The sequence below is a fragment of the Camelus ferus genome, chromosome 10, assembly GCF_009834535.1.
Source record: "Camelus ferus isolate YT-003-E chromosome 10, BCGSAC_Cfer_1.0, whole genome shotgun sequence".
NCBI classification, from domain to species: Eukaryota; Metazoa; Chordata; class Mammalia; order Artiodactyla; family Camelidae; genus Camelus; species Camelus ferus.
In genome coordinates this window covers 41,474,398-41,492,959 of record NC_045705.1, presented here as the reverse complement: position 1 = coordinate 41,492,959, position 18,562 = coordinate 41,474,398, and the positions used below count along the sequence as shown (strand labels likewise).

Here is an 18,562-nt window from a genome sequence, read left to right as displayed (position 1 = left end):
ATGACTACATGGGGGTTTATTATACTATTGTTTCTTTTAATATATTTTTTACATGTCCTGTAAGTTTTATGAATAATTTCAGAAAATGCACTGCACAGCAGCGTGCGCTCCCCAAGAGCTGTCCAGGGCAGGATCCAGAATCAGCCCTCGAGACCAACAGTCCAGCTTATAGTCCAGCTCCACCCTGTCCAGATCCTCCCTTTTGGGGACTATTTAGATTCATGCTCCTCTGAAGCCAAATCTAATACCCGGAAAACAATGTTCCAGGCTGCTCTTCCAATTCAAGCCACATTTAGGAGAGAAAAAACGTCAGGGTACTGAACACTTTGCCTGCTACCTAATTTTATTCTCCACCATGCCAGAGAAAGTTCTCACTACCCCTACTTTACACATCAGGAAACTGAGGCTCAGCAAGGATAGTGTCATAGCTGAGGACCCACAGGCAGGTGGAAGCAGAAGCAGACTTTAGTCCAAGGCCTCTTGATCCTGGCCCCGTGTTTATTCCACTTGTCACAGCTTCCTTTCTAGGCAGAAAACTCAAAATCCCTCCCATTCAGTGGCTTCATGGGCCACAACTCATAAGAGGAACGCGTCTGGCGCTTCGGGGTCTACTCCCCTCCCACAGGCTCCCAGGCGAGGGCCTTTAGGCAGGTTCAGCCTTGGACCCAGGTCCTCAGTCAAACGTATTTTTCCCTAGGTCCTCGACTTCGCGTACAAACACAACCTGGCCTCCTACTACCCAGAGCCCAAGGACAAGGAGGCTTTTGTAAGATCCCTGGTCTATACTCCAGACTATGACTCCTTTACGCTGGACAGCTACACTTGGCCCAAGGAAGCCATGAATGTTCAGAATGTCTGATGCAATTTGAGAGGCTGGTGTGGGGCTGCATGAAGCCCAGAGTAACGCTGACAATATAAATGGGTTCCAAAATGGCCGTCCTCGTCACTGTGTTTTTCCTTTGAACCTTTCTGGTGTGAGGGGAGATGCCCAGGTGTACAGCGAATGAGAGCCTTGTCCCTGAAGGCCTTGAGTTCACTTTTCTATAACCCTCTTCTGACTTCCTAAGAATTCCTTCATCTATGAATGGCCAACTAGACCTTGGCTAGACCTTGTGGGAAATCTAGAATCCTGCCTAGAACTCTCCCTGTATTATAGAGTCCAGGGTCTTGTAGAGGGACTGAGAAGATACGGACACAATTCATTTTGCCACAAGGGAGAAAGTGCTAAGTCCATGCAAGAACTACAGGTAAAGGTCAAGGGTGCTTAAAAAAGGGAGGGGATATGTCCTATGAGGATGTAAGAGAAGGCATCGGCGGGGCAGTGTTTGCACTGAGTCCCAGGAGTGAAGGATAGGTAAGGTTAACGGCAGAATGAGGGATGTAAAGGCAGCCACTGGCCAGAAGGCATGGCTCACCCGTCAGGAAGTGCAGTCTGTTGGGAGAATGCACCCTTTAAGACTCAGCTGGGTGTGGGAGCTGAGTGGCTGGAGGCAGCTCCCAAGTCAGAGATAGTCACTGCCCTGTGGGTTCTTGAGTATGAGGCATTCCTTTTTGGTTATTACCAAAAGGAAAACCAGAGAAATGTGGGTGGGGAGGAGTCAGCACACCAAGGAGGAAGGAGGAAGAGAGGCTGTGAGGGGAAGAGCTCCAAGGGGAGTCCTAGGGAAGAGGATTTCATTTTCCTGGCTCTGGAACACTCTCTTCCACCCTTCACTCTCTGAATTCAACAAACTTTGAGCTTTTTTTATAGAATGGTGTCAGTCTGTCCTGGGCGTTTCTTAGACCAAGTGCAGTGGTAGCCTTCACCTCCCTCATGTCCAGCAGAGCCCACACCATGGAGTGGGGTGGGAGAGACGAGCCTGCAGCGCCCACAGTCAGAGACTCTGCTAAATTCCTAACATCTACTGAGATGGCAGCATCCAGCCTCTAACTTCAGTGTGTAACACAGGAAACAGTCCACGCCCAGTGACCCGCCACTGCCCACCCCTGCTGCCCGCTCAGCCTCAGGATCCCCACTGCCCACAATGAATAGGTCCTGTATGGCCACCTTCGCAGTGACAGGCTAGGTGGACTGCGGGGCTCCTGGAAGAGTAATTAGCAGAGACATCAGTCACCCCTTGCCCAGGTCTTATTCTTCCAACATTTGCTTCCATGGTGCTGGTGCTCAGACAAGACTATCCTGAGAAAACATCCTTGTTCTATGATCCGTGGACTCATGGATAATGAGAACCTCTTCAGAAAAGGGTCTGAAGTGTGAAGCTGGAATCTGAACACCAGGGAGCCTTTTACATTAACTTTTCTACAACCTATCCCACAACTGCCTCTGTACCCCAACTACACCTCCTTTATACTCAATGTAATACAAAAGGAAGAGAAAATCAGTGAAACCAAAACAGGTTCTTTGACAAGATCAACTAAATTAACAAACTTTAACTGTACTGACCAAGTCAAAAAGCAAGAAGATACAAATTACATTTCCTTTGTTCCAGCTACAGGGAAAATCTTGCTCGCGCTGAACACATGCGCTTTCAGGCCTGTTCTCTTATACGTGCTTGGTCTCTATCTGGAAAGCCCTTCCCTCTGCTTCTCTGCCCTTTACCAATTACATTTCAGTTCACCCCAGCTTTCTGCCTGGAGACGTCATCCATCATTGGAGTTCAGATGCATTTGGCTCCAGGAAGTCTTCCTGGACAGCGTTTATCATTAAATTAGATATGAACAACAGTAAAAAGGAAATTGGAAATTTCCAACTCCTTGAAAATTAAATACATTTCTAAATAAGTCATGGTTCAAAAATGAAATCACAAGGTAAATTATGTATGTTGAATTGAGTAAAGAAAAATCAAATCAAATGAGTCATAGCTAACGTAGTGCTTAAAGGGAAATTTCAGAGCTTTAAATGCTGATCTCAGAAAAAAAGGGAAAAAAAAGTTCTCGAAGCAGTAACATAAACTTCTTCCTTAAGAAACTAGAAAAGAGAAAGCAAACAAAATTCAAAGTAAGCAAAGATTAGAGCAGAAATCAATAGACCTACAAGTAAAGAAACTGAATTAGTAATTAAAATTCTTCTCACCAAGAAAAGCCCAGGCCCAGAATTCATCATGGGTGAATTTTATCAAATATTTAAAGTTGGAATAAAACCAATCCTTCATAAATTCTTTCAGAAAATAGAGGACGGAACACTTCCAAAATCATTCTAGGATACCGGTGTTTCCCTGATACCAAAACCAGGTAAAAACAACATAAGAAAACCAATGTCCTTCATGAATATAGATGCAAAATCCTAAAGGAAACACTAGCAAAAGCAATCTATCAGTATAGAACAGTTACACACAATCAACAAGTAGAATTTACCCCAGGAACGCAAAATTGTTTTAATGTATAAAAATTAAACAACGTGGGGGGAAGGTACAGCTCAGCAGCAGAGTGCATGCTTAGCATGCATGAGGTCCTGGGTTCAGTCTCCAGTACCTCTGTTAAAAAAAAGTGAATAAGTAAATAAAAACCTAATTACTACCCCCCGTAAAAAAATAAATAAATAAATAAAACAAAAAAAAAATTAACCAACATAGTACATGGTATTAATAAAATGAATGACACAAACCACAAGATCATGTCAATAGATATGGAAAAAGCATTTTAAAATATTCATCCCCCACTTATGATAAAGCTTTCAACAAGCTAGGAATAGAAGACAACATCCTGAACCTGATGGAGAACCAACAGCTAACATCATACTTAGTGGGGAAGAACGAGTACTTCCTCCCTAAGATCTGGAACGTGTTTTCACCACTTCTGATCAACGTGGACAGTCTAGTTCAGTAAAGAATGGAAAAGAAATTAAAGGCATCCAGATTGAGAAAAAAAAAAAAAAGAGTAAAGCTGCCTTTATTCACAGATGATGTGACCCTGCAAGTAGAAACAGAACAGCACGTGCATCACTCTCACCCTCACCTCCTTCTCTTCCTCCCTCCTTCCCTCTCTCCCCTAATAAATGAGTTTAGAAAGGTCATAGAAAGCAAGGTCAGTATACAGAAATCAACTGTATTTCTACATACTAGCAGCAAACAATCTAGAAATAAAATTTTTAAACAATTCCATGCACAATAGCATCAAAAAGAAAAAAATACTTAAGCAAACTAAGAGGTGCCAGTCTTGTACAATGAAAACTACAAAACAATGCTGATAGAAACTAAAGAAGATATAAATAAATGGAGAAATGTTCCGCATTCATGGATTTAAAGACTTGGTACTGTCAAGGCTGCAATTCTCTTCAAATTATCTGTAAATTCAACACTATATCTAGAAAAGCCCCTGCAGGCTTTTTTTTTAAAATAGAAATTGACAGGTTGATCCTAAAATTTATATGGAAATGCAAGGGGCCTAGAATAGCCAAAATTTTGGGGAAAGAACAAAGTACACGATCCAATTTCAAAGCTTACTACAAAACTATAAATGATCAAGACTGTGTGGTCATATAGATCAGTGGAACAGAATTGAGAATTCCTCACATTCATGGTAAATTGATTTTTCAACTACCAAGATAATTCGATGGAGGAAAGGATAGTCTTTTGAACATATGATGCTTGAACAACTGGATATCCACATGCCAAAAAAAAAAAAAAAAAGAATATAGACATTTACCTCACACCATGTAAAAAATTAACTCAAAATGGATCATAGACCTAAATGTAAGAGCTGAAACTGTACAATTTCTAGAAGAAAATATAGCAGAAAAATCTTTGTGACTGAGGAAACTTCTTGATACAATTTAAAAGCATGATTCATTAAAGAGAAAACTGATAAATTGTACTTAACCAAATGTTTATACTTTTGCACTTTGAAATATACCATCAAGGAAAAAATGACAAATAACAGACTGGGAGAAAATATTTACAAATTATATATCTGATAAAGGCACTGGATCTAGACTATATAAAGAACTTTTACAACTCAAGAAGAGGAAAAAAAAAACCCAATTGAAAAAATGGGCAAGATATTTGAATTGACATACTACTGAGAAAGATATGTGAGTGGCTAAGAAGAATATGAAAAGATGTTTAACATTAGTCATATTAAATCTACAATGGGATACCACTTCCCACTCACCAGAATGGCTATAATTTTTAAAAAGTAAGTGTTGGAGAGGATTTGAGCCTCTTTGGGAGACTTCCCTATGTTTTTTAAAAGCCTTTATTCTAACTCCCCAGCCTCTCATACACAATCCCAGAATTCAGCAAGTGTCATTTAGTACAGTGGATGCTGTGGTTGTACCACCCAGATCCCTCTAAAGGTCTGAAACACTCATCCCCCCAGCTGCCAGGATTATTATCAGCTGCAGGCTCACAGCTGCATCCCTCCCTGAGGGTTGCATTTGACTGCAGAAAGATGATTCATCCAAGGTTACACCCTCATCCCCAGGGACAGCGTGCATCCAATGACTGGTTGATTCGAGCCCAAAGGTCCAACCCTCCTGCCACAGTTGTAGACATCTCTAAATAGCTATCCCAGCCTCAGAGGTCCCTGGGAGATTGGCTAAGGCCACTCTTGTTTCACCATTCAACTTCTTCTGCAGTACCCTGGTTCTCTTGCTCCCTGACAAGTGTTGCTGAGATGATTTCCCAGTAAGCCTCCAAATGCAAACCCCAGATTCAGTACCTGTCTCCTGAAGAGCTCAACTTGCAGTATGAGGTAACTAGACAAGCTTCTCAAGTTTCCATTCTGTTGCACCAGCCCCACATGACCATCAAAAGCCTTGCTGGGTTTCTCTTTCCCTCAGTAGAGACCCTGCGCAAGAACCAAGCCTGAGCCTTGTGGAGGCTCCTTGTTGAGTCTCTGTCCAGAATCAGTAAATGCCCCCAGCAAACAAAGTGGCCACTCACCTCAGGAGAGCGCGTTCCTCTCTGGAATTCCTGTTCACCTAATCCTTGCTGCTTTCACAGTTCTCACATGCCTTTAAATGCTTCTGTAATTTATCCATATTTTTCTGGCTGTTGCAGGAGGGTTTGGGGCTGCCACGACTTACTACATCCTATATAGAAGTGGAAGTCTCTAGACACAGATTTTCAAAGTTCCAAATGATTAATTAACTTTTTTCCTAACTTAATTGAATTATAGTCAGAAAACTTACCTTTGTGATTTAAATATTTTAAAATTTGCTGAAATTATTTAGGCCTAATATAGTCAAATTTAATAAAATATTACATATATTCTTAAAAAGAATATGGATTCTCACTACTGGATGCAGTGGCCCTTACATGGTCATGGGATCAAGCTTGTTAATTGTTTTGTTCAAATCTATATCCTTACTGATTTTTATCGATTTGATCTGTTACTGAAAGAAAAATAGTAAAATTTCCTATCACTATGGTAAACCCGTCCATTTTTCTTACAGTTCTCTCCATATTTGCTTTATATATTCTGAACCAATGTTATCTGATACATAAAGTTGAGAATTATTATAACTTACTGGTGAATTGAAACTATTGAAACATTAAGTAATGATTTTCTTTCTCATAATGCCTTTGTTTCTACTTTTACTAACACAGTTATACCATATTGCTTAGATTAAGTCTCTGTCTCTCTCTTATAAGTCATTATTTATTTAGATGTTTAAGCTCTTGTACTAGATGGTGAATGGTGAATACTGATAAATTATTTCTCCTACAGAACTGTATTCCCAGACACTATAAATATATGATTGAACTAACATTAATACATACCATCATTTTATCAATTACATGATAAAACAAAGTATCAAGTGTCCAACTATTAAGTTTCACAGTTCAAAATCATATAACAGATGTCTGATCAATTCATTAGTAGAAACCCACTTCTTTTTTGGTTGGAAAGACCAGGAAAAAAAAGATCACACTTCAAACAAAAATAATAGTTAATAAACAACTTCCAATAGGTATGGCAAAGAATTATAAGACCTTCAGAAATTTTATAATTAAGAAATGTTTTGGCCACAAAGTATCTCTACCTTTAAAAAAAAGTTTAGTAAGTAAAAGGACCTATTCTATACATTCTGCACAAGGCAAAGGCAACATTTTGCTAGAAATATTTCATAGCCTCCTCCCATTCTGTCTTCAGGCTCTCCCCTCTAAAATTGCATCTCACGTGTAAACACTGGGCTAAGACTTTTTTGTCTGAAGACATTACACACATGGCTCCTGTACAATGTATATTTTACATAAACTTTCAACCAGAGATGTGTTTTTTTCAAAACGGAGGTTTTCATAACAGCACAAAGTGAGATTTATATGAAGACATTAAATAATCACCATAAGTCTTGGTAAGAATCCAACAAAATCGATTGTTGCACAAACCTGATGTATCCTGGTACACGTGTAGGGTAGTAAACATAAGGAAGCAGACAAATAACCATATGGGTCCTATTTGCAATGTTTAAGATGACTGAAGGAATAAACCACATACAGTTAATAGTGCTGTTCATAATTCCTAAGATTTTAATTCTGTATGGTACTAAAAATATACAGATATTGTGCTGAGTATTTTGGCACCTAATCTCTCAAGTTCTTACATATTGTTTCTGGCATGGGAATAGTAGTAAGCCGAACTGAGAGGCTGCAATTCTGTCAGGCTTGTGGCTTTTCAGTATTCCTATGGAAGCGCCATTAGACTTGTCATTCATTAAGCCTATATGTTGGCTAATACGTACGATAAATTAAGTCCTGTCTCAAGTTCCACTTCCAAGGCAACAGCAGCCAAGGTTTATTGAATGGAACAGCTGTTTCTATGACCACTGGAGTCTTTGAAGCGCAGCCTCATTTTAGAACGATATTTCTCCAAGTACAAAAGTTGCTTGCTGTTAAAAGCTCCACGCCGCTTTTGTCTTATAAATTGTACTGCATCTTCATTTTTCATTCCACCTTCAATTAGTGCTAGGGCAACAAGCACTGGAGTTCTCCCAAGACCTGCAACACAATGAACAGCAATGCAACAACCTGGTTCTTCACGAAATTTAATGTTTACAAGACTTAACCAGTCATCAACAATCTGGTTAGACGGTGATGAACCGTCATCAAAGGGCCAATCCAGAACCTGGATGCCTTCTTTCTCCACAAGAGCAGTGTCATAAGTTGCTTCACATAACTCCGTATTTCTTAAGGTCTTCTATAAATTGGTTTAAGGTTGCAGTGGTTGGATTGTGTGCAATAAGAAATCTCATGTTCCTGTATGTGACTTCCACAGGGGCTGGGCAATTCAGTGGAGCCATGTTAGTTTAGTTTAAAAACAAAACAAACAAACAAAACCACTATACGGTTACGAAAGAAAAAATTAAATTCTTGAATGCAGAAATGATGTAAAGGAACTGAAGTCTACTTCAATATGCCCCACTCAGAATTCTCAATGCTCTGGATATGAAATTGGGACTAACGGGAAATTAAAGGCGCCTTCTAACAAGAAGCCATCCTTCAGTTCAGTAACACTGAGTCAGTGGGAAGGAAGAGCACCGAGGTTTACCCCATCCAGGTCAGAATTCTTGCACAATGCTCTGCAGACTCCAGTCCTACACTTCTGTGTCCAGGATGACCGCTCTTACGGGGGCTTCTTGGTGGAGTAGTAATGAATTTCTTCAGTTCACTTGTCCTCATAAAGGTCGTGCTGCGCCTGGCGGTAGTCTCCGGGGCCCTTCAGGAACTCCATAAATGCGTGACCAAGAAAACCACAGTAAGGAGTTAGTGTACTCATTAGAGACTGTGGCCTAATCATACAGCCGGTCCCACGGCGGCGACACAGGCGGCGGCGGTGGCGTCGGCTGCAGAGCAGGGAGCTGTACTGGTCGTCGTGGAGCCGCGGCGGCGGGACACCGAGCTCACAGAGCGCCGGCCTCCAGGGAGCCAATCGGCGTGCGCCCAGGCGCTCTTGCGTCACAAGCCCTCCTTTTTATAGCCGCAGTGACGTAGCTCCTCTTCACCAATCGCGGCGGGGCGGGCCCCGAACCGGAGGAGAACGAGGGCGTGAGGCCCGCCCCCCGGCAGACGTCACCGCGGCCGCCGCCGGAGTGAAGCGGTTGGCGGAGGGAGAAGCGCCGGAGCTTCAGCATCCTCGACTCCCCGCCTCCTCCTAGGAAGGAAAGAGGCTGAGGACGGACTTGGGGGTGCGCGTGGCGCGGGCGAAGTCTGGGAGAGGCTGAAGAGACAGGGTGGGTCAAGAAGGGCAGGGAAGGGTAGGTAGTGGAAGAAGAGTCCCGTCCGTTGACTGTGTTGTATCTCCTTCCGTCGGCTTCATATTTTAGCTCTGTTTCTTGAGAACAACATATTGCTAGGCTTTTTTTTTTTTCCCTTCAATCTGGTCTGATAAGTTTTATCTTTTTAACTGAAGAATTTAATCCATTTACATTATATTCTTTTTTTTTCACTGTTTTACATTACATATTGCTATCTGTTCATCTATTTTTGTTCTTATTTCGTGCTCTTTGACGTATTTCTGTATTTTTCATCCTTTTTTATTTCTTTTGGATTAAGGTCCATATTTCCCCTCCGCTATTTTGGAAATTTGTAATTGTGGTTAAAACTTCTTAACAGTTATTATGGTTAAGATACTGTTCCAAATCGAAATGATTTCACATTTCATTTGATACAACCCTATGAATTAGATACTAGTATTATTTCTATTATGATTTTTTAAAAAATTAAACCCTGGGCACAGGAAAGTTTTTTGCCCAAAGGCACATAGCTAATAAATGGCAGGGCTGAGATTTGAAGCTTGGAATTTTGGACCCAGAGTCTCTTTCTCTAATATGTATGTCCTGTTATATACCTTACTTCTATACTTTCAGTACCTAAATAGCTTAGAAAAATTCAAACATTCAAAATCTTTTCCCACCTCTTGTAGGAACACAACATGCTTTAACTATTAATGTCGTCAAGCATCTTTCAGCCCCACAAATTTATAAAAATCAGTTCGTTTAAATTTGCTCAATATGTCATCAGTTTCTTTGCTCACTATTTCTTTTTGCATTTCAACCCTTTCTTCTAAGATCATTCCACTTTAAGAGCATCTTTTGGAGGTTCCTTTAGTTCCTATTACATGATCAACTTTGATTAATACTTTACATAAATATGCATTGTCACTGTGAAAAATACATTTTATTGTTGGTAGACTTTTTTGGTTTTTAAATAAGCTTTTTTTCCTAAAATTATTTTGCTTTCATTTGTAATAGTTTTGCTGGGTACACAATTCTACATTGACATTTATATTCTCAACCTTTTGAAGATATCCTGTCTAACAGCTTTAGTATTTTCTAAAATGGCTAGGCTGTTTCCTGGCCTATGCTTGGTCCATAATAATAAAGCCCTATTCCTTCCTTCTCTCCTCTTCCTTCCTTCCCTCTTTGTTCTTTCTTCCTTCTCTCATTTCTTAATAGTTCAGTCCCCTACATGGAGGGGAGCATGGTAGTTGTCTGCAGTGCAGTAGGTGGGGATGCAGAAGATATTGGAGTCTGAGGGAGAGGGTGAGGAGGACGTTGAAGCAAGGGTCAGGGTGGTAGTAGCACTCTGGTGCGGGCTGTCAGAACCCAGTCAGGGTGCAGAGGACGTATATATTAGGGGGGCAGCAGTGGTGATTGGAGATCGTATAAGAGTTTATCTATTAATACGTTGAGAATAATGGGACTTAGGCTTCTCACTGTCAGATAGGAGTTACAAATGTGGAAAGGGAAAAAAAGTACACTTAGCTGTAGGATTTTGGGTTGGAATTGGTTGTATCGGTGTGAACTCACTTCACTATATCGATACAGAAATACAGATGTATGGTGTGGTGTGGTGTGTGTTGGGGGGGTGTGAATTCCTCAGCTTCACCTACAGAGAGCAGAGAGTTCCTCTGACATCCCAATAGCAATGAGAAATAGACTAGCACTCAGATGATAGTTTCTTAATACAATTCTCCATTAAAAGGAACCAAGTCTCCTTGGGGAAATGGCTGATTACAGAGGTAGGGCAGAAAAAATATTAGAGTAGCCTGGAACATATTGTTATGATGAAGAGTTATGGAAGTGTTCAAAAAATGAGGAATATGACAAAAAGACACAGACCAAAAAGAGCACAGACCAAAGGAGGCTAAAGAGACCTGACCACTAAATGAAATGTGGTGTCCTGGATGGGATCTTGGAACAGCAAAAGGATATTAGTGAAAAATTAGTGAAATCTGAATAAAGTGTGAAGTTTAATTGTGAAGGACCAGTGTTGATTCCTTAGTTGTGACAAATTTATCATAGAAATAGATGTTAACAATGAGGGAAACTGGATGATGAGTGTACAAGGAACTCTAAAACCATTCTAAGATTTTTTTTGAATGATTTAAAACAAAACAAAAAAACAAGCCAGCTTAAAGGGCTCCCACTGGTCATGATTTGTACATCAGTGATAGAAATGGATTATAACTCATTGAATAAAATAAAAATCCTTAGGTCTATATTGATACAAATTACTAGAGAGAAGCAAACACTGCCTTATAGTAGAATGCCAGCTAATGCATGTAGAGGAATGGTGGAATTAGAAAAATCTATTTAGCAGTCATCATCACGATTACGCATTTAGCAAAGAAACATCAGTAGATGCTAAAACTAGTAGGCAAAATTTGATGAGGAATGGGATATTTACTTACTTTCAGAAGTACCTACCACAAAATACCTATTAGTTACAAAAGAAAAAACAACTTGATAGTGGTAAGCCTGGCAGGCATCACTTAATCAAATGATCAAAGTTAACATGGCCAGTAATGAGACAGACTGAATTGGGTACCACCTGATAGGACTGAATACAAGGACCATAACATCACATCAGTGATATTTCTGACAAAAAATACAGGAATTTTATCATGAGGAAAAATCAAACAAATCCAAGTGGTAGGACTGACATCTTCAGAAGTGTCAGCCATGAAAGTCAAGTTAAGGCTGAGGACTGTTCCAGGTTGAAGGGGATTAGGAAATAATGGCAACTAGATGTTACACATGATCATAGATTGGCTCCTTTTGCTTAAAAGGACATTACTGGGACAACTGGCAGAATTTTCATTGAGTCCATGGATTATATGGTAACAATGAATCAATGTTAATTTCTGAGTTTGGTGGTTATGTTGTGGTTTTATGGGAGAATATCCTTATTTGTAAGGCATTCTGCTCTAAAGTGTTCAGAAGTGATAGGGCATATGTCAGCTACTTGCACTTAGTTCTGTGGATGGAGTGGTGGTATTTTTTTTTTTTTCACCATTCTTGAGTCTTCTAAGTTTGAAGTTATTTCAAAACAAAATATTTATCTCTAACATTGATTTAAAAGACCTTAGTCACAGGTAATTAACTGATGCTTGCTTCTCTGAATTCTTGCTCCCATTTTGTGTTTGCCTCTACAGGATTTTTTTGGCAGCTTTACATTATTTAAAGATTGAAAAAAATCACTTTAGCATTGTTAGGTATTTTGTAGTTTCTTCCCCCCAAACTCTCAGGATATGGCAGACTGGCAGTTGTCCACTATGATCCATTTTCCCCGTATTTAGTACTAGCCTTCCCTGAGTATTTCACTAGACACATGGCCACCAAGCTAGAGACTTCATTTCCCAAGCTCCCTTGCAGCAATGGTGTGGCCCATGTGATTAAATTTTGGCCAGTGGGACATAGCCAGAAATAATGGTACCACTTCCACTCCTTTATACTTCTTAAAAAACATGCACACTTGCTCCCCTGCCCTTTTCTTCCTACCTGCTAGTTAGGAGATGGTAACTGGAGCGGTTGCCTTGAGCCAATGGTGGAAACCACAGAGGAGCTAGTAGAGCCACCCTACTATCTTGGACTACTGACCTCTATAGGCTTGTTTCTTGAGAGAAAAGTGCACTTCTGACTTGGTTAAGCTACTATTGTTTGACCTCTGTTAAAGCACTATCCTAATTAAGAAAATGTAAATGAAAGGACTGAGGAACCACCTGATTTGGGGGAAAGGTGAAAGCAAGAAGAATAAAGACTCAGAACCAAAATCAAATGCTTCTGGTGCTGGCCAAGATGGACTAAGGGCCCTACAGTATTTCTCTCTAACCGATCATAACTGAACAGAACATAAAAAGCAACTACCTGAGGACTCTGAAAAACAAACAATAGCAGGCAGATTGTGTAAGTCAGAACCTGAAGAATGACTTAGCATAGTGGTGATTTTACTGAATTTATTAGCATAGTGGTGATTTTACTGAATGTATTCCTCTTCTGGTTTGACCTGAGGGCAGTCGAAGACCTAGAACTACGCAGAGAGCATAAGCTCAAGAGAAATCCCCTCTTTCTAGCCAGAGAAGCAGGTAAAGGGTTCCCTGTGAGCTAGAATGTAAAGAGAAAGCCCTTTTCCCCTCCTTTTTCCCCCTCCCTAGTATGCCCCAAGACCAGGTGCAGTCATGAAGCTGCACAGGGGCAGCAGGACAGCAGTGGCAGTGGTGGCATTGCAGGCACCTAAGTCCCTGAGACATCCTCCCTTCCTGGCCAGAGGAAGCAGGAATAGGGACCCCTGTGGTGAGAAGAGTGTGATAGGAGTGTCTGTTATTTGACTCTGACTTGTCACTCACTGCTCCCCTCTGGCAGAGTAAAGGGAGCTAAAACTCCAAGAAAAACCCTGGCTTTATAGCCAGAGGACTGGGAATAAGGGACTGGAGAATGTGAGAGAAATTCCAGAAAGAAGGCTGGAGAAATAAATCCTTTAATTCTGTATATGAATCAATGCAAGTCTCACATTTACTCCCAAGCTGCACATGTGAAAAGCAGATCTAAGGAAACACAGGCTTTGAGAACTGAACTGACATCATAACTACTACCCACAGAAAGTGAGGCAGAAGTTGCATTCTGAACTTCACGATTTTGCTTACTTAAAAAAAATAAAAATCAACATTCTCCAGAAGATTTTAACAAGGTGGGGCAAAAGTTATCTGAGTTTCTTTGGGCACCTCAAAAGAAGGCAATCAGGTTACAACAAACTAGGACCTAAACATTCCTCAATCTCCTGGTCAAATACCATTATAATACCCTCTTATCCACTAATGAATTCTAGCAAACTACAAAGTACTGAGAGGAAAGAATCAGATTAAAATTGTGTTTATAAAACTGAAAACTATCTGTTTACACTAATGGATTCTTAAATCAATTTTGTTCAGTCTAATCAGAAATTTTTAATGAAATAAAATGAAGTAGAAATTATCAGAATGTACTGCAGATGGATGGGTAAGTGCAGCCCTGTAAAACTTTTGTCTCAATTATATGTATGGGCACAGGTTCTGTGTTTCCACATGAAATGTATTTCTTTTACTGAGTCTTACTCAGAAAGTTTTTTTTTTTTAAATACTGGAGTATGTGCTTTCTAATAGCCATTCCAGTTCTCATCTCACTATTTTTATGAAGAGTCAAAGAGGAACGCAAAAATGGACATAGTTCTCTAGAACTGAAAGGGCATTTTCAAAAGCAAACTCCTTCACTTTACTCACTTTTCATAGCCTGAGCTTGTAATAATACTGAAGGAAAGCCACCCAGAGCAGTTCTTAACCTGTGGTCTGGATAGTCTAGGAAGCCTCCAACTGCATGTAAAATGTTGTATGTGAAACTGTACATATTTTTAGAAAAGGGTCCGTATTTTTCATCAGATTCTCAAAAGAGTCCACAATGGTCCAAAACATTAAAAACAACAACAACATTGAAATTGGGAATCCTTTGATGCATTAAGCCAGTCTGGCAGTGCCATGGTTCTAGAAATGACAGAACTTGATGATAGTAATTCACATTGATTTAGAAAAAGACATTCTAATTGAGTCTGGCCTAATACAAGGGTTGGACTAAAACAATATTAGCAATTAAGATCAGTGAAGAATATACCAAATTAAGAAGACCTGCTCAAAAAAAAAAAAAAAGACTGTGCATTTTTTATTGTATGGAATCAGCTGTTAATGAAGGACTATAATAAACTTTGATTCTCAAAATGGTTGAATGATTTTTTTTTTTAAGTTAGATTTTACAACCTAACTCACATAACCACATCTCCATCTTAGCCTTGATAGGCAGGAGCACAAGGCTTGACATCTGTTGCCATGATGACCCCTTGTCACTCTTCACCTAGCTATTTCCTATTTATCCTTAAAAACTCAGCTCAGGCCTCATCTATTCCAAAAGCCTTCAAGTTAACCTCACTGCAAGGGCTCCACCTTGCTCTTCCGTAACAACCAGTGCACAGCACTATTGGGTATTTACCTCGTTACCTGGAGATTTTCTAGTTACATCACTCCTCTGCACTACACAGTGCGTGCTCTGAAGGCAGGCAGGGACTGATGAAGTCTTAACCTCCAGGTCACTAGCTTGGTGCGTGACACACAGTAAGAGTTGTCAGTGCTGCTATCCATGGTAATAAATTATAAGTTCAGTTCCTACAGTAAAAAATGTCTATGAAGTCATATCTTTCACTTAACCATATCAAAATTGCCTAAAGTCTTTTTTTCTTTGATAAGACAGTCTTTTTTTTAATATATTAATATAACACTATTATAGAAATTTATTATCTATTAGAGACAAAGAAATACACCAAGGGTGTAGCAGGGATGGATTTCAAGCAAGTCAAGCAGTCCTGGGGAAAAGCTATTGTTTTAAATATTGGTTGGTGTTGATTGGACCTGCATGGAGGGATCTTCTGAGGAAATGGAAGGAAGTGGCAATGCAGGAAGTGTGGGAAGGGAGGTTCTAGACAATCCAGAGAGCATACTTGTTTTTACAGAAAAAGATAACAGTCACCAGAGAGCATACTTGTTTTTACAGAAAAAGATAACATCAGCAACAAAATTTGCCCAATATCAATTTGAGTAAATATTCTCCCTTTAACTATTCAGGGCTCAAAATATTCCTATTTTGTATTTGGAGTAGGGCCAAACACTATTTTGGATGTCTCCCCACATATACTTCCCCCATTTTCTAAGAAAGATGTGGCAAGCAGAAAACAGAGAGTCTAAGGGACTTTCTTTCCAGTTTTTGTATTTCAGAAATTTAGACATCACTCTGCTTAGTTAATTGTTTTACCTGAGTGGCAGGACAGGGCAGGGAGAGGAAAGACAGAGGGTGAAGATCAATGAAGAAAGTTCTGGTTGAGAACACATACACCTTAACTGAGAATCAGTCTCGTAATAGGAAGCTAGCCCTCTTCCACAGCACATACAGCTTAAGAATGGATGCAAGGAAAGCAGTAAGAGCAGAAGGTGGACCCTGGCAAGCCAGCCAGGCTCCCCTCACAATACATACTTATCTCAACAATAAACCTACACTCGTGGTGTAGAAATGGCCGGATGGAGGAAGGAAGGGTCGGCCAGAAGATCACCAAGAGCAAAATAACCCCTGAGGTCCCAGCAAGTCCCAGGTGTGTCAGCAACTAGAAAATTCAGGAAGCATCACTCTGACCACGTGAGGCAAATAGCCTACCCGACCTCTGGGAGGCTCACACATACAGTCCTCTGGAAAAATCTAAAGCTGGGGGGTGGGAGGGAGTGGTAGTAAAATTTACCATTATGAATTGTTATGCACAAACACGTAGAGTATTTATTATGACACTATTCACTATAGGTGAGGGAAAAAAGCTCCTCACACAAAGTCACAGAGTGGCAGGGCTGGGTCAGCAGCACCCCCTCAGCCAGAATGAAGCCGGGTCCCCTCCCGGCCGCGACGGCCCGCGCAGGGTTCGGGGCGGGGGGGTCAGTGAGACAGGAGGGGAGAACCTGGAAACTGAATTCAGTCTACTCCTGAAAGCACCGAAACCGCACAAAAATTTTTTTTTCTTTATAGTACAGATATGTAGTTGCACCATCATCCCTAAACATTTAAAAAAGAAAAACTCCCCCTGGAAAACGCAGGCGCACACTGAGTTTTACACAAATAGCCGGGAGCCGTGCACGTACTTGCTCAGGGGCCACAGGTTGCTCTCGCCCACGTTGGAGGTGCGCCTCTGGCACTGCCGGCAGCGCCGGTACTTCTCACACTGGTCCAGGAGGAAGAGCTTGTCCGAGGCCCTGCGGAGAGGCAGGAAAAGCAGTCATTCCCCGGTGTTCCCTGAGTCCTCCCTGACGCCGAGGCTGGAAGCTTGTGCGATGGAAGGGATACAGAAGAGCAACACCTGGTCCTTCTCCTCCAGGCGCTTCCGACTCACCTGTGATGGCCACCTGCAGCTCGCCCCAGCCTGGCATCTCCTATTTCTCCTCGTTCTCCAGCAAATAAAAGGCTCTGAGTGGTGCCTTCACAACAGTCTGACCCCAGCCCTCCCACTCAGAGAACACAGTTGCACAAAGTCACACAGCCAGAGAAGGGTGGAGCCAAAGCTTCCCTGTTTGCTGGTTTGCCATGTGGATGAGCTTCATCTGTAGGGCTTTCCAGGAGACAGGTTTGAAAGGGAGATCAAGCCATTAAGCTTCTGGTTAACAGTTAACACCCAGCAGACAGAGAAGAGTAGACTTGCAATGAACAGAGAGCCAGAGGTGTCTGGAAACTTAAGGGCAGGAGAGGAAGTGGAGAGGAAGAGGAAGAGGAAAGCAGCTGGAAGCAGAGATGAAGGGATGGCAGTGACTGGTTTTCCACTTCAACATTTTTTCTTGATTATGCAGGACAGTCCCTGATGTGTTCCCCTGTGCTATCAAAGTATCTACATGGGTGGAATTCTGTAAAAAGGAGCATCAAAGACAGCCTAAAGGACAACGAACAATCTTGGCAGTGGGCAGGGGAAGACCGCTCCGGCTTGCCTTGCCAGTGGGACAGACTACCATGAACTAACTGCATACACGTGGACCTTGTTTTTGCTTTTGCTTTGTTTTCTTTTAAACACCAACCAATTCCTCCTTCCTACCTGCTGCCTGCTTGAGTCCCTGCCCACAACTTGGCCTCCTAGGTCTTTAGGTGAGGGGTCTGCTCTCGGTGTCCATGGAGCAGCTGGGTTATCCTGCCACTCAAGGTTATGTCCTGCCTCCTCCACCCTTTATCACCATGTTGGCCAAGCTTTCTTCCAAAATCCAACAAAAATCTCCCTGACATTAATCTCATTGCCTTCTACCTGCTTCTTCACAACACTGAGAAAATGGCTTGAGATACCCAACTCCCTCTTCCTTTCCTCTTTTCTAGGCCGAACAACCCCCCTCCTCCTTTGGAGCCTATTTTCCATGTCATCCCTCATCCTTTCATTGTCATAGGATATGGGTTCTACTTGTTTCAAAGACAGATGAGAAGTATCTTAGAATCCAAAAGGAAAAAGAGAGTTACAGATCAAGATCTATTATAATACATTTATCTACAATAAAAATCAGTTGATAATTGGCAATTTAAATAGTATTTTGGTATATTCAGGTTTTACTAACATTTGATTGTACAGGCTTGGTCTGTTTCTTCAAGTTTTTAACATGCTATGAAATTATATGTTACATTTGTAAAGTATTTTAATTAAGTGTAATACTTTTCCATCTCTTTATTTGATCCCCCAAACTCCTGTGTTAACCAAGTCAGGCAAATGTTTGCTTTCCCCATCTTACAAATAAGGAAAGTAAGGTAAAACGATTA

The 18,562-nt window shown here is 41.0% G+C and overlaps 3 protein-coding genes across 5 annotated transcripts in view; 1 reads left to right on the top strand and 2 right to left on the bottom strand.

Annotated features, from left to right (window-relative positions):
• Positions 1-3,922, top strand: part of ME3 (malic enzyme 3) — a 171,557-nt gene extending 167,635 nt beyond the window's left edge. The window contains 1 exon segment of the mRNA XM_006189539.2: positions 698-3,922. Coding sequence (XP_006189601.2) covers positions 698-859 — 162 coding nt within the window. The 3' untranslated portion in view covers positions 860-3,922.
• A 3,371-nt stretch (positions 3,923-7,293) lies between these two features.
• LOC106730240 (protein tyrosine phosphatase type IVA 1-like) lies at positions 7,294-8,702 on the bottom strand. The gene is given in 2 exon segments (XM_032488853.1): positions 7,294-8,116; positions 8,118-8,702. Coding segments are annotated over 2 exon segments (504 nt in total). The 5' UTR covers positions 8,243-8,702; the 3' UTR covers positions 7,294-7,737.
• Positions 8,703-8,713: 11 nt separating this feature from the next.
• Positions 8,714-18,562, bottom strand: part of CCDC81 (coiled-coil domain containing 81) — a 57,172-nt gene continuing 47,323 nt past the window's right edge. For 2 of the 3 annotated variants that reach the window (XM_006189546.3, XM_032488832.1), the window contains 2 exons: positions 16,921-17,031; positions 8,714-9,093 (listed from right to left, as the gene is read on the bottom strand). In XM_006189546.3, the coding sequence (XP_006189608.2) occupies positions 9,012-9,093; positions 16,921-17,031 (193 nt within the window). In that variant the 3' untranslated portion in view covers positions 8,714-9,011. Of the gene's footprint in view, positions 9,094-15,543; positions 17,032-18,562 lie in introns of those variants that run through there. The other variant, XM_032488830.1, reaches the window with a different exon arrangement.